The sequence below is a fragment of the Mustelus asterias genome, chromosome 21, assembly GCF_964213995.1.
Source record: "Mustelus asterias chromosome 21, sMusAst1.hap1.1, whole genome shotgun sequence".
In the NCBI taxonomy this organism is placed as follows: Eukaryota; Metazoa; Chordata; class Chondrichthyes; order Carcharhiniformes; family Triakidae; genus Mustelus; species Mustelus asterias.
Window position 1 is genome coordinate 19,175,974 of NC_135821.1, and position 22,692 is coordinate 19,198,665.

Below are 22,692 nucleotides of genomic sequence, written 5' to 3' on the forward strand. Positions count from 1 at the left end.
GATAATACATTCAGTTCTCTCTTCCAAATCATTAATATATAATGTGAACAGTTGGGGTCCTAGCACAGATCCCTGCGGAACCCCACTAGTCACTGACTGCCAATCAGAAAAATACCCATTTATGCCAACTCTTTGCTTCCTATCTGCTAACCAGCTTTCTATCCAACTCAAGACATTACCTGCAATCCCACGTGCTTTAACTTTACACAGTGGTCTGTTATGTGAGACCTTGTCGAAAGTCTTCTGAAAGTCTAAATAAACCACATCCACTGGTTCTCCTCAGCCAACTCTACTAGTTACATCCTCAAAAAATTCCAATAGATTCGTCAAGCATGATTTCCCTTTTGTAAATCCATGCTGACTTTGTCTGATTATAACCACTGCCTTCGAAATGCTGAGTTATGAAATCCTTGATAATGGATTCTAACAACTTCCCCAGTACCGACGTTAGGCTCACTGGTCTATAGTTCCCTGTTTTCTCTCTACCTCCCTTTTTGAATAGCGGGCTTACATTAGCTCCCTCCAATCTGTAGGAACTATTCCAGAATCCAAAGAATTTTGGAAAATAACCACCAATGGATCTACTATTTCCAAGACCACTTCCTTAAGTACCCTGGGATGAAGATTATCAGGAGCTGGAGATTTATCCACCTTCAATCCCATCAATTTCTCCATTTCTCTACTAATGCTGATTCCCTTCAGCTCCTCACTAAAACATGTTTCTCTCAGCACTTCTGGTACATTATTCATGTCTTCCTTTGTGAAGACTGAAGCAAAATACAAATTTAATTCCTCAACCATTTCTTTATTCCCCGTTATGAATTCTCCCGTTTCTGACTGTAAGGGGCCTTCATTCATTTTTGTCAATCTTTTTCTCTTCACATATCGATAGAAACTTTTACAGTCAGTTTTTATGTTCCTCGCTAGCTTACTTTCATACTCCATTTTCCCTTCTTAATCAATCCCTTGGTCCTCCTGCTGAATTTTAAACTGCTCCCAATCCTCGGGCCTATTGCTTTTTCTTGCCAATTTGTATGTTTCTTCCTTGAATCTGAATCTATCTTTAAATTCCCTTGTGAGCCATGATTTGGCCACAACTCCCTTATCACCCTTGCGCCAAACAGGAATAAACAACTTCTGGAGTTCATCTATTTGTTCTTTAAATTCCTGCCACTGCCAGTCCACTGTCTTTCAATACATGCTTCATACCACCATAGTTACCTTTATTGAGATTCAAGACCCTGGTCTCAGAATCAACTGCATCATCATCCACTTTGACAAAGAATTCTACCATATTATGGTCACTCGTCCCCAAGGGTTCTCTCACAACTAGAATTAAGCACAGTAAGTAGTCTCACAGCACCAGGTTAAAGTCCAACAGGTTTATTTGGTAGCACGAGCTTTCGGAGCGCTGCTCCTTGACTCACCTGACGAAGGGGCAGCGCTCCAAAAGCTTGTGCTACCACATAAACCTGTTGGACTTTAACCTGGTGTTTAACCTGGTGTGAGACTACTTACTGTGCCCACCCCAGTACAACGCCGGCATCTCCACATCATAACTAGAATTAAGCCAGTTGTTCACCCTTATTGGCCAGGTTAGAATAAAGATGGCCACTTGGGAGCGGTTAACAGAGACTGCCTGAGTAGAAAAAGTACATCTTTTCTAAAGACGAGGAGGGGCAAATGGGACAGAGAAAAAGTTGTTTTCCAACACTGGATATGTCCCTGCTCTTTGCTGCTGTCCTTTGCTGCGTTTATCAGTCGGCAGGAACGGAGTATTTTTATTTTATTTTTCTCGTTCCTCTCCCAGGCTCGCAGACAATGGCAGGAAGTGTTGGCTTCCAACCTCAGTTTCCTGTCCAACGCACTAGCAGGAGCCACACGGAGTCTTGTCCACAGTTCGATGGACCGTCCACTGCCTACAGCAGCCTTCTCTGACACCCAGCACCCAGGGACAGTGAGCCGAATAACTTGCTGGCAGTAACAGCCACACTGAGCTGTTTAATACCCCGACGGCAATGGGCCCAGCAGTGGACATTCTCGCCCGCTCTCCCTCCCCTGCGGTGAGTACAAATGGTTTCCTTTGTTACTGCTTTCTGTTCACTAGTACGGCGGAAGCAAAAGGCAGAGAAGACCCAGCCTGGCTGAGTGCTGGGGTCTCAGTGATTTACTCCCCTCTCTCTCTCTAATATTCTCCATCTCTCTCTCTCTCTTAGTTGTGGGTGGCACTCAGGCGGAGGTTACACATGCCACTCCCGGGTAGTCTGGGCTGGTTCTGGGCTGCCGTACTGATAGGGTGCCACTCTGCCCAAGGTGCCCTCTTTCAAATGAAACATTTGTGGATATAAAATATCCGCCATGTTATTGGGGATAACAATGGCGGTTCCTCCCAGCGACCTGGCCATTTCTCCACACACCTGACCAAAGCCAAAAACAGATTTGTAGCTGGGAATTTAACCTGCCGCTGTTTGTGGGAGCTTGCTGTGCACAAATTGGCTGCTGTGTTTCCTGCCTTGCGACGCAGGCAATGCTGTAAGGAGGGCTTCATTGGCGTATTGGGGCTTCCTGGGAATGTCAACATTGGATGAAAGCTTTCCTTTTCCCACCGAGGCACCTCTTTCTGTGGCTCCAGCCTGCTGACCAAATACTGAACCCTAAAGGACTCAGCAGAGGCCAGCCCCACCCCTAGACACTAGCCCCGCCCTCAGACACCAGCCTGCCCTCAGACACCAACCCCGCCCTCAGACACCAGCCCCACCCTCAGACACCAGCCCCACCCCCAGACACTAGCCCCACCCCCAGACACTAGCCCCGCCCTCAGACACCAGCCTGCCCTCAGACACCAGCCCTGCCCTCAGACACCAGCCCCACCCCCAGACACTAGCCCCACCCCCAGACACTAGCCCCGCCCTCAGACACCAGCCTGCCCTCAGACACCAGCCCTGCCCTCAGACACCAGCCCCACCCCCAGACACTAGCCCCACCCCCAGACACTAGCCCCGCCCTCAGACACCAGCCTGCCCTCAGACACCAGCCCCACCCTCAGACACCAGCCCCACCCCCAGACACTAGCCCCACCCCTAGACACTAGCCCCGCCCTCAGACACCAGCCTGCCCTCAGACACCAACCCCGCCCTCAGACACCAGCCCCACCCTCAGACACCAGCCCCACCCCCAGACACTAGCCCCACCCCCGGACACTAGCCCCGCCCTCAGACACCAGCCTGCCCTCAGACACCAGCCCCGCCCTCAGACACCAACCCCGCCCTCAGACACCAGCCCCGCCCTCAGACACCAGCCCCACCCCTGGACACCAGCCCCACCCCCAGACACCAGCCCAGCCCTCAGACACCAGCCCCGCCCTCAGACACCAGCCCCGCCCTCAGACACCAACCCCGCCCTCAGACACCAGCCCCGCCCTCAGACACCAGCCCCACCCCCAGACACTAGCCCCGCCCTCAGACACCAGCCCCACCCCTGGACACCAGCCCCACCCCTGGACACCAGCCCCATCCCCAGACACCAGCCCAGCCCTCAGACACCAGCCCCGCCCTCAAACACCAGCCCCGCCCTCAGACACCAGCCCCGCCCCCAGACACTAGCCCCGCCCTCAGACAGCAGCCCCACCCCTGGACACCAGCCCCACCCCCGGACACCAGCCCCACCCCTGGACACCAGCCCCACCCCCAGACACCAGCCCCGCCCCTGGACACCAGCCCCACCCCTAGACACCAGCCCCGCCCTCGGACACCAGACCCACCCCCCAGACACACCTTCGGGCACCAGCCCCGCCCCCAGACACCAGCCCCACCCCAGGACACCAGCCCCACCCTCGGGCACCAGCCCCACCCCCCCAGACACACCTTCGGGCAAGAGCCCCACCCCCAGACACCAGGCCCGCCCTCTGACACCAGTCCCGCCCTCGGACACCAGCCCCATCCCCAGACACCAGCCCTGCCCCCAGACACCAGCCCCACCCCCGGACACCAGCCCCGCCCTTGGGCACCAGACATGGGGAGAACGTGCAGACTCCGCACAGACAGTGATCCAAGCTGGGAATCGAACCTGGATCTCTGGCGCTGTGAAGCAGCAGTGCTAACCACTGTGCCACCATCACAGTTTCCCATCACACTCCCTCCATCACTGTCCACCACCTCCTCAGCCCAAGGATCCTGGGTCTAATTGTAGCATTGACTCAAGGGCCGAATGGCCTCCTTCTGTGCTGTAATTATTCTGTAGTCTTTTTTCCAGAAACATATTTTATTCATTACATTTGTAGAACTCCATTACTAAACATTGAAAAATACAGAGAGTGCAATAAAATTCAACTTGTCTCCACACACAGTGTGTTCCTCTCTGCAGGGCCTCAATTCCCCTGATATTCACAAGGTTCCCTCCATGTCTGGCATATTGCCCAAGGGGGTTCTGTACCATTCCCAGCCCCTCAGTTCACAGTTGCTGAAAGGTCTTAGACAGTGGCCTTCCGCCATTGTTTCTCTGCAGTGGCTGTACCAAGCTATTTTTGGGTGGCACGGTGGTTAGCACTGCTGCCTCACGGCGCCAGGGACCCGGGTTCAATTCCCAGCTTGGGTCACTGTCTGTGTGGAGTTTGCACGTTCTCCCCGTGTCTGTGTGGGTTTCCCATCCCTGGGAACAGCCCGTAGAGCACAGAGTCTCCGTCCCTGGGAACAGCCCGTAGAGCACAGGGTCCCGCATTACCGAGCTGCTCGGGATGAACCTGGACAAATACCACCTCATCTCTCTCCAGAACTTTCTTTACAAAGACACATTCCACAAGGAGGTGGACAGCGGCTGCTTCGCCACCACAGTCACCTTGAGGGTAGCGTGCAGAGGGGGGCGGGGGGGGCGGAGATCAGGGGCTGTAGGAAGGATCTGATGGGGAAGGTCTTTCTCACCACCAGCCAAGCTCGGTCTTGGTGCTGGTGTGTAAGTTGTGGTGATGAGGCGTTCTGCCAGATGACACTGACAGTCTGCTCAGGGAACCTTCCGACAGGATCCGCCATCTCCGTTTCCCTCAGGGCCTCGAGGACGTTATGTCCGGTTCACTGCCTGATGGGCTTGCGGTCAATGTTGTGCATAAACCTTTCCACGGGGGACAGGTGGTACGGCACAGTCCAACTACTTGGAGCTTCAGACAAGGTGAAAAAACTGGCTCCTTAATTATGCTGGCTGCTTTGCCCGAGGCAGCGGGAAGTGTAGGCAGAGTCAATGGATGGGAGGCTGGTTTGCGTGATGGACTGGGCTTCATTGACGACCCTTTGTCTTGGGCACAGCAGGAGCCTTACCAAAGCTGTGATACAATCAGAAAGGATGCTGGTTGTGCAATATAGCAGGTTCCACAGGAAATGTTGCCATAGGATGACCATTGGCAAACTGGTGGTGAGTTAACCCGATGATCGCCACACCTCAGGCGAGGGGCAAGGTGGAGAAGGCAGGGCCTCCATGGATGTCCTCAGCCTGTACGGGAATTGAACCCACGCTGTTGGCATCGCTCACCAGAAGCTGCGCAGCCAGCTGAACTAAACCAATCCCCGATAACAAGTTCTAGAAGACAGAAGGGATGCAGTGCCAACTCCCATCCTCCCTTCCTCTGGGTCGTGCTGACTGTGGTACCGAAACGTTGATGCCTCAGGTGCAAGGTTGGATTGTGATTGCCCGCAGGCTATTCGACCACTGAAGGTGTCACAGTCAAACCTGATGCTGCCAACATTCCCACAATGGGGAACTCCACAGGCAGCAAGAGAAAACCAGCCACCAAAGGAACCGGTGATAGGCGATGTGTGGAGTTTCCCCAACATTAAAGGGCGGCACGGTGGCACAGTGGTTAGCACTGCTGCCTCACAGCGCCAGGGGCCCGGGTTCGATTCCCGGCTTGGGTCACTGTCTGTGTGGAGTCTGCACGTTCTCCCCGTGTCTGCGTAGGTTTCCTCCGGGTGCTCCGGTTTCCTCCCACAGTCTGAAAGATATGCGGGTTAGGTGGATTGGCCATGCTAATTTACCCCTTTGTGTCAGGGGGATTAGCAGGGTAAATAGATGGGGTGACGGGGATAGGGCCTGGGTGGGATTGTGGTCTTTGCAGACCCGATGGGCCGAATGGCCTCCTTCTGCACTGTAGGGATTCTATGATTCTATAAACCCCAAGAACAAATTACCAAGGAACAATCCCTGGAATTATCCCCATCCCTGCGAATGAATAAACCAGGACAATTCTCAACCCAACTGCTGCTCGGCCGGATGTCAATAACTGAAGGATTGAGTCATTATACGGGCGGCAGCACTGCACTGGATGTAAAGTGCTTGCGATGACCTGGTTAAACATCGCTATAGAAATGAAAGTCCAAACTTTTTTTGAAAGTTCATTGTTGGGATGTGGGCGTCGCTGGCTGGGCCAGCATTTATTGCCCATCACTAATTGCCCCTTGAGAAGGTGGTGGTGAGCTGCCTTCGCTGCACTCCATGTGGTGTAGGTACACCCCCAGTGCTGTTAGGGAGGGAGTTCCAGGATTTTGACTACGATATAGTTTGAAGTCAGGATGGTGAGTAACTTGAAGGGGAACTTGCAGGTGTTGGTGTCTGCTTCCCTTGTCCTCAAGAAGGCAAATGGAATGTTGTCCTTCATTGCTAGCGGGATGGAGTTTAAAAAAAGGGAGGTTATGTTGCAGCTGTATAAGGTGCTGGTGAGGCCAACACCTGGAGTACTGTGTACATTTCTGGTCCCCTCAGGAGATTGTCACTAACTTCAGGAAGCGTAGTGGAAAACATGCCCCTGTCTACATCGATGGGGACAAAGTAGAAATGGTCGAGAGCATCAAGTTTTTAGGCGTCCAGATCACCAACAACCTGTCCTGGTTCCCCCCACGCTGGCGCTATAGTGAAGAAAGTCCACCAACACCTCTATTTTCTCAAAAGACTAAGGAAATTTGGCATGTCCACTACAACTCTCACCAACTTTTACAGATGCACCATAGAAACCATTCTTTCTGGTTGTATCACAGCTTGGCACAAACTTGATGCTCTCGACCATTTCTACTTGGCTCCTGCTCTGCCCAAGACCGCAAGAAACTACAAAGGGTCGTAAATGAAGCCCAATGCATCACACAAACCAACCTCCCATCCATTGACTCTGTCTACACTTCGCACTGGCTCAGAAAAGCAGCCAGCATAATTAAGGACCCCACGCACCCGGACATTCTCTCTTCCACATTCTTCCGTCGGGAAAAAGATACAAAATTCTGAGGTCACGTACCAACTGACTCAAAAACCTCTTCCCTGCACGCAAGAAATAATACTTCTCGGTTTACTAATACCTGTGACAATAATAAATCAGATCACTTGAGAAAGGCTGTACTGGCACTGGAGGGGGTGCAGAGGAGATTCACTAGGTTGATTCCGGAGTTGAGAGGGTTGGCTTATGAGGAGAGACTGAGTAGACTGGGGCTATACTCATTGCAATTTAGAAGAATGAGGGAGATCTTATCGAAACATATAAAATTATGATGGGAATAGATAAGATAGAAGCAGGGAAGTTGTTTCCACTGGCGGGTGAAACCAGAACTAGGGGCATAGCCTCAAAATAAGGGGGTGCAGGTTTAGGATTGAGTTGAGGAGGAACTTCTTCACACAAAGGGTTGTGAATCTGTGGAATTCCCTGCCCGGTGAAGCAGTTGAGGCTGCCTCATTGAATGTTTTTAAGGCAAAGATAGATACATTTTTGAACAGTAAAGGAATTAAGGGTTATGGTGAGCGGGCGGGTAAGTGGAGCTGAGTCCACGAAAAGATCAGCCATGATCTTATTGAATGGCGGAGCAGGCTCGAGGGGCCAGATGGCCTACTCCTGCTCCTAGTTCTTATGTTCTTATGTTCTACTAAATGGTTTGGAAGTTGCTGTTGAAGGAGTCTTGGTGAGTTGCTGCAGTGCATCCTGTAGATGGTACACATGGTTGCCATTATGCATTGGTAGTGGAGGGAATGAGTGTTTGTGGATGGGGTGCCAATCAAGTGGGGTTACTTTGCCCTGGATGGTGTCGAGCTTCTTGAGTGTTGTTGGAGCTGCACCCATCCCGGCAAGTGGGGAGTATTCCATCACACTCCTGACTTGTGCCTTGTAGATGGTGGACAGACTTTGGAGGGAGTCAGGAGATGAGTCACTCGGCCTCAGGGTTCCCAGCCTCGAACCTGCTCTGGTAGCCACAGTATTCATAAAGCCGATACATTTTAATTTCCGTTCAGTGCTAACCCTCAATGATGGTAATGTTGAATGTCAAGGGGGGGATGGTTAGATCGTCTCTTAGAAACCCTACAGTGCAGAAGGAGGCCATTCGGCCCATGGAGTCTGCACCGACCGCAATCCCACCCAGACCCTACCCCCATATCCCTACATATTTACCCGCTAATCCCTCTAACCTACACATCCCAGGACTCTAAGGGGCAATTTTTAGCATGGCCAATCAACCTAACCCGCACATTTTTGAACTGTGGGAGGAAACTGGAGCACCCGGAGGAAACCCACGCAGACACGAGGAGAATGTGCAAACTCCACACAGACAGTGACCCAAGCCGGGAATCGAACCCGGGTCCCTGGAGCTGTGAAGCAGCAGTGCTAACCACTGTGCTACCGTGCCGCCCTAATGGCCGTCTCTTGCTGGAGATGGTCATTGCCTGGCACTTGCATGGCGCGAATATTGCTGGGCAAATGTTTCTTTCAGATACGTGAAGGCATGGTCAGCAATGGTGAAGCGATGGAGGTGCATAAGAGTTTAGAATTGAAGCAGTGAGGAGATCTCAGAGGGCTGTGGGCCTAGATGAAGTTACAGAGATAGGGAGGGTCCAGGCCAGGGAGGAACCTGACCGTGACAACGGAGGCAATGGTGGACTGGGAGCCAGTGGATAATTCAGCGACGAATGGTACTCTCTGTGAATTGGGGTATAGGATGCAGAGATTAGCAGTGAGCTCAGGTTTGTGGCGAGTGGGAGGAGCCTGAATCTCATCTGAAGCCTCCAAAAGCATGGAGGAGAGTTTCACCAACAGCTGGCCTGAGGCAGGAGTGCTGCACTGTCAGAGGGACCATCTTTCAGATGAGACATTAAAGCCAAGACTCCCATCTGCTCTCTGGGTGATCCCAAAGGTTCTGTTTTGAAGAAGGGCAGGGAATTTCTCCCCAGTGTCAAACAAAGAACAGTACAGCACAGGAACAGGCCCTTCGGCCCACCAAGACTGTGCCCACACAGATGCCTCTCCAATCTAATATCTTCTTGCTTCTACGCGGACCATATCCCTCTATTCCCTGCCTTTTCAGTTAAAGTTCAAGTTAAAGTTTATTTATTAGTGTCACAAGTAAGGCTTACATTAACACTGCAATGAAGTTACTGTGAAATTCCCCTCGTCGCCACACTCCGGTGCCTGTTCGGGTCAATGCACCCTAACCAGGGCATCTTTCAGACTGTGGGAGGAAACCGGAGCACTCGGAGGAAACCCACGCAGACACGGGGAGAACGTGCAGACTCCGCACAGACAGTGACCCGAGACTGGGAATCGAACCCAGGTCCCTGGCGCTGTGAGGCAGCAGTGCTAACCACTGTGCCGCCCTTGTATCTATCCAGATGCCTCTTGAACGTTGTTATAGAATCTGCTTCCACCACCTCCTCCTGCAGCGCGTTCCAGGCATTCACCACCCTCTGTGTGAAAAACTTGCTCCTTACATCTCTTTTAAACTTTCCCCCTCTCACTTTCAACCTATGCCCCCGAGTAATTGACCCTTTGACCCTGGGAAAAATACTCTGACTATCCACTCTATCCAAGCCTGTCATATATATATTAATGATTTGGATGAGGGAACAAAATGTAACATCTCAAAGTTTGCAGATGATACCAAGTTGGGTGGGAGGGTGAACTGTGACGAGGATGCAGAGATCCTTCAGAATGATCTGGACAGGTTGGGTGAGTGGACAAATCAATGGCAGATGCAGTATAATTTGGATAAATGTGAGGTTATTCACTTTGGAAGCAAAAACAAGAAGGCAGATTACTACCTGAATGGCTGTAAATTGGGAGAGGGGAGTGTGCAGCGGGACCTGGGTGTCCTTGTGCACCAGTCGCTGAAGGTAAGCATGCAGGTGCAGCAGGCGGTAAAGAAGGCAAATGGTATGTTGGCCTTCATTGCGAGAGGTTTCGAGTACAGGAGCAGGGATATTTTGCTGCAATTATACAGGGCCTTGGTGAGGCCACACCTCGAGTATTGTGTGCAGTTTTGGTCTCCTTTTCTGAGGAAGGATGTTCTTGCTCTCGAGGGAATGCAGCGAAGGTTTACCAGGCTGATTCCGGGGATGGCGGGACTGATGTATGAGGAGAGATTGATCAGGTTAGGATTGTTTTCGCTGGAGTTCAGATGAATGGTGGGGATCTCACAGAGACTTATAAAATTCTAACAGGTCTAGACAGGGTAGATGCAGGGAGGATGTTCCTGATGGTGGGGGAGTCCAGAACCAGGGGTCACAGTCTGAGAATTCAGGGTAGACCATTTAGGACGGAGGTGAGGAGACATTTCTTCACCCAAAGAGTAGTGAGCCTGTGGAATTCATTACCACAGGAAGTAGTTGATGCCAAAACATTGAATGTATTCAAGAGGCGGCTGGATATAGCACTTGGGGCGAATGGGATCAAAGGTTATGGGGAGAAAGCAGGATTAGGCTATTGAGTTGGACGATCTGCCATGATCGTGATGAATGGCGGAGCAGGCTTGAAGGGCCGAATGGCCTCCTTCTGCTCCTATCTTCTATGTTTCTATAATCTTGTAAACCTCTATCAGGTTCCCCCTCATCCTCCGATGCTCCAGTAAAAACAATCCAAGTTTGTTCAACCTTTCTTCATAGTCCATATCCTCCAAACCAGGCAACATCCTGGTGAATCTCCTCTGCACCCTTTCCAATGCATCAACATCCTTCCAGTAGTGCGGCGACCAGAATTGTACACAATACTCCAAATGTGGCCTAACCAAAGTCTTATACAGCTGCAACATGATTTTCCAATTCCTAAACTCAACGCTCCGACCGATTAAGGCCAGCATGCCTTAGGGAACTGTGGATCTGCAGGCCTAGATCCCTCTGTATGCTTCTGTTAACAATGCAAAAACAGAATACCTGGGTCATTATCCCGTTGCTGTTTGTGGGAGCTTGCTGTGCACAAATTGCCTGAATCATTTCCGACAATACAACTGTGATTACACTCTGTACAGTATTTCATTGGCTGTAAGGTGCTTTGGGACGCTTGGTGATCATAGAAGGCGCTATATGAATGCAAGTCTTTCTTTCTGGCTGCGTAATGGATGCAACGGACTGGTTCTGAGTTGGGATGATTCACTGGGACCACTGAGGGGTTCAGTAGCTGCGCTTTCACACTCAGTGCTCACTGACTGCATTCATCTTTGACCCTTGACAAGTTTGAAAGCTGCTTGCGTTCCGGTTGGGTTTCTCAGTGGCTCTCGCCCAGAGGTCAGTGTATAAAGTGTGGAAAGCAAACAGCAGGAAAGCGAGAGGTTGCCTGTGGCTCTCTGATAAGGGAATCCTGTCTGGGATTGTCCACTTCACAGCTCCACTCCAGCCATTCATGTAATCAATTATCTTAGGTTCAGTTTGTCAATTAGCTCGTTTGCAAACCAGGGAACAGGTTTTCTTTCACACACTTGTCTGCAATTGAGGGTGGAATTGACCATTATTAGTGCGAGTGTCACAGCAGGCAGGAAAAGGGGCTTTGGTGTTGTTACTAAAGGCCGTCCCAATACAAAAAAGCAAACACAAAACTCCTCCAACCCCGTGTCCTCCGGTTTCCTCCCACAGTCCGAAAGACGTGCTGGTTAGGGTGCATTGGCCATGTTAAATTCTCCCTCAGTGTTACCCGAACAGGTGCTGGAGTGTGGGCACCCCTCCACCCCATTCAATCCCCCGGCATTGCCCCCTGGCTCTCCCCCAAGTATGGCCCTCTTCTCCCTGAGCGATGCACTCCCCTGGCGGGTTCAGTCCCCCAGGTGCACACTGTGAGACAGCAGTCATAACTCACATTGCCATTCCCCCACGCCAACGTGAATGGATAATATAACGGCCGGGGTGGGGGTGGGTGAGGAGGGGAGTAATCTTTAGTTTAGTTTATTTATTAGTGTCACAAGTAAGGCTTGCATTAACACTACAATGAAGTTACTGTGAAAATCCCATAATCGTCACACTCCGGCACCTGTTCGGGTACACTGAGGGAGAATTTAGCACGGCCAATGCACCCTAACCAGCACGTCTTTCCGACTGTGGGAGGAAACCGGAGCACCCCCATATCTCTACATATTTACCCGCTAATCCCTCTAACCTACACATCCCAGGACTCTAAGGGGCAATTTTTAGCATGGCCAATCAACCTAACCCGCACATCTTTGAACTGTGGGAGGAAACTGGAGCACCCGGAGGAAACCCATGCAGACATGGGGAGAACGTGCAAACTCCACACAGACAGTGACACAGACAGGAATTGAACCCAGGTCCCCTGGTGCTGTGAGGCAGCATTGCTAACCACTGTGCCGCCCATCTTATTCTCAGGTATAGAGGGCTGTTAGCTAGATTTCAATTTATTCTAATGAGGTTCCCAATGTTGAACGTTGGGAATCCCCTTACATCACTGCCCCACCCCCTCCTCCCCCCCCCCACCTCCCTCCCCTACTGTGGGGACAATTGCGGGAGGACTTCCCTCTGACTAATAGCATGCTTTGGGCCTCTCCTGAGATTTTTGCGCTACTGTTGCCATTCACATCCAATCCAAACGGGGGCGCAAAGCACCAGCCATGGTCTCTCCCACCCATCCATCTAAATCCAACAAGGAGATGGGGCAATGGCGCTCTGATATCCTACAGTTGCGAAGATGGTTGAGGGATGAATGTTGGCCAGGAGACCTGGGATAGCCTCACTGCTTCTTTTCAAGATGGAGCCAGGGGATCTTTTACTGAGAGGGCCTTAGTTTAACACCTCATCGTGGGGAGCCGATGGCCCAGTGGTATTATCACCAGACTATTAATCCAGAAACTCAACTAAGGTTCTGGGGGCCTGGGTTCGAATCCCGCCACGGCAGATGGTGAAACAGCATGTTGAATGATCTCAAATAATAACAACAATCTATATTTATATAGGGTTTAAGATCTCCCAAGGCGATACAGTTCAGTGTTTTCAAATAGAGACTGACACCTAGCCATGTCAGGAGGTTTTAGGGGAGGTCAGAGGTCGAGTTCAGGTGCATTGTAAACGTAGGAAGGTTTTTAACAAATTTAGCGTTTAGGCAGCTGACAATATCGCTGCCAATGGTCGAGTAAAAGAGGTGGAGAATGTGCAGGAGGCCAGAGATGTAGAGTCTTTGTGTACGGGATACAGTTGGTACAAGGAAAACCTGATGGATTCCTTTACAGGTGCAAAACAGAAAAATGTCTACCTGTGTAATGATGGGTCGTTGCTGTTTATGAAATAATTGCTGTATCCTAATGTGTGATAAACATTACCCAACTATTTCTTCTCTCGTTCATACAGAACATGCCATTCTTTGGGATCCTCCTGTGCACGATGACACTGATGCAACACTTTACTCTGGCAGTGAACTCTGCTGCCCTTTCAATGGACGTCCAGTGTTCAAACGGCTGCACCTGCCAACTTTACCATCACGTCAGCTGTGCCAACATCAGCCTCGGTGACTTTCCCAGCCAGCTGCCCGCGGCCACCACACAGCTGCAGTTCAGCTCCAGTCTCCTGCCAGTCATCCCAGCGGGTGCCTTCCTCAACCTGTCCCACCTGACCACTCTGTACCTGAGCAGCAACGGGATTGAGCAGGTCAGGCCAGGCGCCTTCAATGGACTGAGCCAATTGCAGTTCCTCCATCTCAACAACAACAGCATTGGCGCTTTGGAGACTGGAGTATTTGACGATGTAACCGCGGTGACGTTCCTGTATCTGGATAACAATCTCATTGCCAACTTAACACCAGGTATTCATTTTACCCATCTGCGTTTCAATGTTCCTTAACAAGGTTGGAAGCGATAGCTTGCTGAGTAATTGAAACATTAATGTGCATTTATAACGTGTCTTCAATGTAGTAAAAGGTCCCAAAACTCTCCACAGGAGAATTGGCAGAAAAAGATTTGCTTCATACCACACCCGGCGCTTTCAACATTCACTCCCTCCACCACCGACGCACAGTGTCAGTGTGTACCATCTACAAGATGCACTGCAGCAACTCACCAAGGCTCCTTGAACAGCACCTTCCAAACCTTGTGACTTCTACCCTCTAGAAGGACAGATACCTGGGAACACCACCGCTTGCAAGTTCCCCTCCAAACCACTCACCATCCTGACTTGGAAATATATCGGCCGTTCCTTCACCGTTGTTGGGTCAAAATCCCGGGGAACTCTCTCCCTAACAGCACTGTGGGTGTACCTACACCACATGGTCCGTAGCGGGTTCAAGAAGGCGGCTCACCACCACCTTCTCAAGGGGCAATTAGGGATGGGCAATAAATGCCGGCCCAGCCAGCGACGCCCGCATTCCATGAATGAATTTTCAAAAACTGTGGATGTGGATATTTCTGTAGTTGGCTTTGCACATGTGTGAATATCATGGGCCCCCTTTATTAATAAACAGTGAAACAGTGAGAGGAAAAGACTTTGCTCTCTCAGACTGTCCCACACATTCACCCTTACTCATTTATTCCAATATAAACACTCTCCAATCCTTCAGCAACTCCAGAAATAAAAAGTCACCCTACCCCACCAGCTCTGGGAGCCCCCTCACTCCACCCACCCTAACAGGCACACACAGGAGACAAAAGCGTCAAGACTTTCTTGGGGAGGACAACAAACCATCCTTCAACCAACAACCTACCCACCAACATCCCTCCCAGGAAATCCCCAGGATCTTTTATCCCACTGATACACCATCAATCGAGCAAAGACTAGTTTGTATGCAAGAACAAATAGGCTTTTATTAGCAAAAGACCTGGAGCACACCCATGCCGATGAACTGGTCCAGACTGAGGCAGGGGGGTGGGCAGCAGTTGCCTTTATACCTGGGCCAGGCGGGGGAGGAGTCTCGGGTAGGGCCGGCAGGGATGTGTCCAGGCATGTCACATATACAGGAAATAAGCTAACAGTGGTTTACCACACTCACCACCTAACCTCTTCCCTCCCCCCACTCCCAGTAGCCCACCTACTACCCCCTCAGTAGCCCACCCACTAACAAAACCTTCCCCTTCCCCCCTGAAAAAACAGAATCCGACTCAGCAACAGACACAAAACCTCCCCAGCCAAGAAACCCTCCCCCAAAAAAACAACCCTCCAACATACACCGCTTGAACATCCACCCCAGCACCCGGAAACATGTAAACACCCAACCTAGCAGCCCCATCCGCCTAATACACACCACCTCAACAACCACCTCCCCCCAACCACCTAAAACACGACAGAAGCAGACCATCACCCTGTTTCCCTTTGTCCTTTCCCCCCCCCCCCCATCCCTTCTCTTCTGCCACAGTACGGTACCCCCCACACACCACCACACACAAGAAAAAACTAACATGGATAATAATATATAATATATAAGAAAAAGGCCCAGAAGACAACAAGCCACAGGATAAAGGCAAGGCGTCACCGGGGGCAACAAGGGTTGGACGTGAGCCGAAAGAAAAGTGGCAAAGCACAAAGCAAAGGGGACACGTCCTCTAACTGTCCAACCCCCAAAAATCTCCAATCCACTTTGAGACCCTGTGATCTCCAGGATGAGGTGACCAGATAGAAATCCAGGCCTTTTTGGAATAAGATACCCGGGAAGCTTTCTCTCTGACCCATAACCCCCATCAGCTGTGCATTCGGCCAAGAAGAGATCATTTTGGCCTTGAGAATTCCGTGCGGTATCTCACCTTTTGTACGAGGTGGCCTCCACGGCAGACAGAACCAGGTCCAACTCTCTCCGTCTTAAGACGGGCGAGGAGAAATTTCTTCTCTCAGAGGGTCGTTAGTCTTTGGAATACCCTTGCGCAGAGAGTGGTGGAGGCAGTGGGTCATTATATATATTCAGGGCCGGGTTAGACAGAGTTTTGATTGACAGGGGAGCTGGGAGTTATGGGGAACAGGCAGAATGTGGAGTTCAAGCCACAGTCAGGTCAGCTGCGATCTAACTGAATACAGAGTAGGCCGAATGGGCCCCAAATCCTATCCTTCAGGTTCTTATGACTTTTATAAAAGAGTCCCAGCTCTTTTAGTCAATCTTATTAATTTATTTGCATTAAACTGGGACTGAACCTCACGTCTTTCCGCTGTGTTCGTTCCAAAACCTCAAAGTCACCCATCACGTGAGGGGACCAAAACTGGACACAGTATTCCAACTGAGATCTGACCAGGGAAAAGTCTTCTAATTAATTACAACTATATATTTTTTAATTCATTCATCACTGACCGACCAGCTTTTGTTGTCCGTCCCTAGTTGCCTTTGAACTGAGTGTCTCGCTCTGCCATTTCAGAGTCACCCACATTGGTGTGAGTCACATGTAGTAAGAAGTCTCACAACACCAGGTTAAAGTCCAACACATAGGCCAGACCGGGTAAGGACAGCAGATTTCCTTCCCTAAAGGACATTAGTGAACCAGATGTGTTCTTCCGACAATTGACCAAGGTTTTATAGTCATCAGTAGATTCTTAATTCCAGATATTTTTAAATTGAATTCAAATTGCACTGTCTGCCGTGGCGGGATTCGAACCCGGGTCCCCAGAACATTAGCTGAGTTTCTGGATTAACAATCTGGCGATAATCCCACTTGGCCATCGCCTCCCCATTAAGTGTCCCACAGATACAATCCAACATCCTGTTCACTGCACGGCATTGCTATCGAACCTTTAGTGATCTGTGTACCCGGACATCCTGCCCTCCTTCTTTATCTAGTTTCTTTGATGTTTTTGTCCGAAGGGTGTATGAATGTTGAGCATTATGTATAACACAACACTTAACAAAATGATTTACGAGTCACATATCCTCCGCACCAAACACATCAAATTCTTCCAGCAGCTGCCATGAGTCACCCACACTCAAACTGGATCATCTGAAGAACTGCTGGCCTGTAAGTTTAAAGTTTATTTATTAGCGTCACAAGTTGGCTTACATTAACACCGCAGTGAAGTTACTGTGAAAATCCCCTTAAATGTCGCTATCGTACCTGCTCCCGCCACCTCCCCAGGCAGCGCGTTCCAGACATTCACCACCCTCTGCGTAAAAGACTTGCCTCGCACATCTCCTCTAAACTTTTCCCCACGCACCTTAAACCTATGCCCCCTCGTACTTGACTTTTCTACCCTAGGAAAGAGCATCTGACTATCCACTCTGTCCATTGCCACTCATAACCTTGTAAACCTCTATCAGGTCGCCCCTCAACCTCTGTCGTTCCAGCGAGAACAAACCGAGTTTATCCAATATAAAAGCAAATTCCTGTGGATGCTGGAATCTGAAACCAAAAGAGAAAACGCTGGAAAATCTCAGCAGGTCTGGCAGCATCTGTAAGGAGAAAAAAGAGCTGATGTTTCGAGTCCAGATGCCTGTTTGTGTCAAAGCTAAAAGGCACAGAAAGTGGGAGATATTTATACTGCAGGGGGAGGGAATGAAAGATGAATCATAGCCTCAAAAACAAGGGGAAAGGCTGCTAATGGATGTTCACAGAGAGAATAAAGGGTGTGAATGGCCAAACGGCAGAGAAGCTAAAATGAGAGGGTACGCTGTGACAGATGAAGATGTTGGGGGAGGGGGGGGGGGGGATGGATGGGACAGAGGTAGAATGTAGAAAAGGGAAGCGGGGAGAAAAGGTAAGGGAAGGGGGGTAAAGTAGGGGGAAAGAGTGGGGGGGGGGGGGAAGAAAAATGAAGAAGGACATTAAAGAAATAAGAGGTAGAGAAGAGTAAAAAATTAAATAAAATAGAATGAAAATAAAGGGGTGGAGGTGGGGCAGATTTAATCACCTGAAGTTGTTGAATTCGTGTTAAGACCGGAAGGTTGTAAAGTGCTTAGCTGGAAGATGAGGTGCTGTTTCTCCAGCATTTTACAGTCTCCACATCCTTCTGGTAGTGTGGTGACCAGAATTGTACACAATATTCTAAATGAGAAAACATGGGGAGACTCCGCACAGACAGTGACCCGAGCCAGGAATCGAACGCGGGTCCCTGGCGCTGTGAGGCAGCAGTGCTAACCACTGTGCCACCCCCATGATGTTGGAGGTAAAGGATTGGTAAGCTCACAGTAGAGATAACTGTGTCATTTTCAGGTTGGCAAGCTGTACCTGGGCGCTCTCAAAGGGATCAGCCTCTGTCTTTCCAGTGAAAACAATCCAAGTTTATTCAACCTCTCCTTAGAGTCAAAATCCTCCAGACCAGGCAACATCCTGGTGAACCTTCTTTGCATTCCCTCCAAAGCTTCCACATCCTTCTGGTAGTTGATGACCAGAACTGCACGCAATACTCCAAATGCAGCCTAACCAAGGTTTTATATAGCTGCAACATGATTTCCCAACTCCTGTACTCAATGCCCCGGTTGATGAAGGCAAGCATGCCACTTATAGGGAACTGTGGACCTGTACGCCCAGATCCCTCTGTATGTTAATGTTCCTGAGGGTTCTGCCACTTACAGTATAATTCGCACCTAAATTTGATCCTCCAAAATGCATCACCTCACATTTGTCCGGATTAGACTCCATCTACCATTTCTGTGCCCAAGTCTCCAATCTATCTCTATCCTGTTGCATCCTCTGACAATCCCTGGCACTATCAGCAACTCCACCAATCTTCGTGTCATCCGCAAACTGACTAATCAAATTTCCTCCAGATCATGAATGTACTAGGGGGCATAACTATAGGGTTCATGGTGGGAGGTATAGGAGGGATGTCTGAGGTAGGTTCTTTACTCAGAGAGTGGTTGGGGTGTGGAATGGACTGCCTGCTGTGATAGTGGAGTCGGACACTTTAGGAGCTTTCAAGCGGTTATTGGATAGGCACATGGAGCAAACCAGAATGATCGGGAGTGGGATAGCTTGATCTTGGTTTCGGACAAAGCTCGGCACAACATCGAGGGCCGAAGGGCCTGTTCTGTGCTGTACTGTTCTATGGTCTGTCATTTATATATACTACAAACAACAGAGGTCCCAGCGCTGATCCCTGTGGAACACCACTCGCTACAGGTCTCCATTCTGAAAAACACCCTTCCACCGCTACTCTCTGTGTTGGGAATCTGGAATGTGTTGCCTGGGAAGGGAGTGGAGGCTGAAAACCATTGGATGAGCACTTGAAACATCGTAACATTCAAGGATCTGGGACAAGTGCAGGAAAATGGGATTCGTGTGCCTTTAGTGGTGGCTATTGTTGGTGCAGACTCGATGGGCCGAAGGACCTTTTCTGCATTGTAAGACTCTATGGGCCCGATTTTACCATTTTGATTCTAAGTGCTGAATCTGGGTGTGATTCAGATCCGACTTGGAAACCTGCTTTCAGGCGCCCCCCATACGGACTCAGCCTGACATAGAAGTCACAAATCTGAACCGCACTGTGGGCGGGGCTTATTGCGGCCGAAACGCTGCTGCTCCGATCGGAGCCTTCAACCGCGCATGCACAGAGAAAAAAAAAATTTGAAAAACACCCCCCTGTCACATCGCGTCCGGGCCGGATAAAGCAGCCCCCATAGATATTGCCCCATCCCCACAACATAACTGTCCCCCTTATCCACCCCCCCCTGCTACCCAGACTGATCACGACCCCCTGCCCCACTTACCCCCCATCGATCGCCCACAGAGTGGCAGCGGACCCCCGTCCCCTCCCACCAGAGATCCATCTGGCCCTCCTCCCCCCTCCTCCCCATCCTCCCCCCATCCCACCAGAGATCCACCTGGCCCTCCTCCTCCCCCCCCCCCCACCCTCTCCCCATCCCACCAGAGATACATCTGGCCCTCCTCCTCCCCCCACCCCCCTCACCCCCTCCCCCCCCCCCCACCAGAGATACATCTGGCCTTCCTCCCCCGACCACCACTCCCCCCCCCCCCCCCCCCCCCCAGCCACCAGAGAGCGATCGGGCCTCCCTCCCCCCCCCCCCACCCCACCAGAGAACGATCTGGCCTGCCTCCCCTCCCCCCACCCCACCAGAGATCCATCTGGCCTGCCTCCCTCTCCCCCACCACCGATCTGAGTCAGAGCGCCGCCGGAAGCTCTGAACTTACCTCCTCAGAAGCTGGAGTGCCCGAATCAGACCTTTGTGAACCATGTCTATTTCGTGCCGATTCTGGATGGGCGAACGCGGTGGTGAAGGGGGAAGTGCCGGTAAGTTTGGGGACGCAGCCCATTAAGTCAAATTAAATGCGTGCAAATGCATTTAAATTGACATCACGCCTGTTTCGGGCGCGGTCCCGATCGCGGCCATTTCCGGGCCTTGGTAAAGGGGGAATCGGCGTGAACGCGGGCACGGATCGCGCTATTCGCCTCACGCCCGACTTTACCAAGTTTTTGTACCTGAAAATGGGCGCGACGCGATGGTAAAATCGGGCCCTATGACTGTATTAGTGAAGAATTCTCTGTGTTTTTAATGAGTGGCAGACAGATCGCAATGTAGGAACAGCACAGATAGACTTAGAGTCTATAAACATCCTAACCCACGGCACAAAGACTCCCAGTTGTTGGACTATCCACCAGGAAGGTTGAGTTTGGGGGAAAGAGGTGGTAGGGAGACACTGACCCTTCCAGATAAAAGGGGCAGATTTGGGATCAATTATTTTTGAAAAGGCTTTGAAGCTTTTTTTAAATGTGCAATGGAGAGAGAATCACAGCAAAAAAACCCCCAGGAAAGTGTTGTCGTACAGAACATGGGTATTGTCGAAAAGAGAGACATGTTGTCGAAGCTTTTCTTCTTGAACTCACCAGGACAAACACAAGAATGCCAAATTTCAAATTCTCACCACAATGTATATTACAGGGCGGCACGGTAGCACAGTGGTTAACACTGCTGCTTCACAGCTCCAGGGACCTGGGTTCGATTCCCGGCTTGGGTCACTGTCTGTGTGGAGTATGCACATTCTCCTCGTGTCTGCGTGGGTTTCCTCCGGGTGCTCTGGTTTCCTCCCACAGTCCAAAGATGTGCAGGTTAGGTTGATTGGCCATGCTAAAATTGCCCCTTAGTGTCCTGAGATGTGCAGGCTAGAGGGATTAGTGGGTAAAATATGTAGGGATATGGGAGTAGGGCCTGGGTGGGATTGTGGTCGGTGCAGACTCGATGGGCCGAATGGCCTCTTTCTGTACTGTAAGGTTTCTATGATTTCTACAGAGAAAATTGGTCGGCAGGTCATCTTTGATTGCCAAAAGCATTGCCATGGAGAAAGCAAGTTTCCGGATAATTCAAAAAAGACACAAAGCTTGGACAGATTCTTTTTGTTTGCGGAGAATGTGTGTTGCTTCTAGCAAGTGTAAATGAACCAATCATGAGCTCAACTGATTATCTTAAATCAGAGTTGACTCACCAACCAATCATCACTCTTATCTCCTGTAGTATAAATTGTTGTGAGAGTTAGAAATTTGGCATTCTTGCAGCAGTCCTGATGAGTGTAAGATGAATAGTTTCAGCAACATGTCTCTGTTTATAGCAATATTCCCGTTCTTTACAACCAAGTGACAGATGCATCTTAAATATCACCGTAATCCTGAAATGTCCAAAATGGAAAATGTTTGGTCGTACAGAACATGGATATTGTCGAAAAGAGAGACGTGTTGTCGAAGCTTTTCATTTTGCACTCACCAGGACAAACACAAGAATGCCAAATTTCAAACTCTCACCACAATTTATACTACAGGGAAAAGGGTGCCGATAGGAATCTAAGCCAAAACCCATAGCTCCCAATAACCCAGTTGTACGTCACCTCAACAGGGCATCCCTGCTTCTGTCTTTTGCAGTTCCAGATGTTTTAACAATGAATGGCTATATATTTTTATATCATTCTGAATCCCTTTGCCCTTTCCTCACCAGATGTTTTCTCCTCCTTGGGAAAATTGAATGTTATCGACCTCCACAACAACCGTCTCACTGCGCTCTTGGACCAGACATTCCGGAAACTTCCAGCTCTGCGCTGGCTTTTCCTCAGCAATAACCACATCAGCGCCATCTCCCCGAGGGCCTTTAGAGGCAACAGGGTCCTGAGGGAGCTTTACCTCGACGGCAACCAGCTGACTACAGTGCCAAGCTACGCCATACGTTCCTTGAGGAGACTAAACATCCTGCAGCTAAGCAACAATGCCATTTCCAGATTGAGTTCCAACGCTTTCAGCCAGAAGCTGAAGTTCCTGCAGGAAGTTTATTTGGACAACACGCTTCTGGAGGAGGTCTCCCCATGGGCCTTTCCCAGGCTTCGAGCCTTGAAGGTTCTGAGCATGAGGGGTAACCGGCTGGTAACTCTTAGCTTCAGCAGCGCCTTCCAGTCCATTGAGCAATTTGGGTTGAGTGGGAATGCCTGGAGGTGTGACTGTGGCCTGATCTGGCTCCGGGATTGGCTTCTGAAGCAGAATATGACTGGCCAGAGTGAGGTCTGGTGCAGTACTCCCAGTGTCCACAGGGGGAAACCTCTGGTCAAAGTGCAGGTAAACAAAACAGAAAAG

At 50.3% G+C, this 22,692-nt stretch overlaps 1 protein-coding gene across 1 annotated transcript in view; it reads left to right on the plus strand.

The window, feature by feature from the left end:
* Nucleotides 1-1,879: 1,879 nt before the first annotated feature.
* The window catches only part of LOC144509175 (uncharacterized), a 35,651-nt gene continuing 14,838 nt past the window's right edge, over nucleotides 1,880-22,692 (plus strand). Inside the window, exons 1-3 of the mRNA XM_078237604.1 lie at nucleotides 1,880-2,063; nucleotides 13,573-14,023; nucleotides 22,067-22,674. Coding sequence (XP_078093730.1) covers nucleotides 2,019-2,063; nucleotides 13,573-14,023; nucleotides 22,067-22,674 — 1,104 coding nt within the window. The 5' untranslated portion in view covers nucleotides 1,880-2,018. The remainder of the gene's footprint in view (nucleotides 2,064-13,572; nucleotides 14,024-22,066; nucleotides 22,675-22,692) is intronic.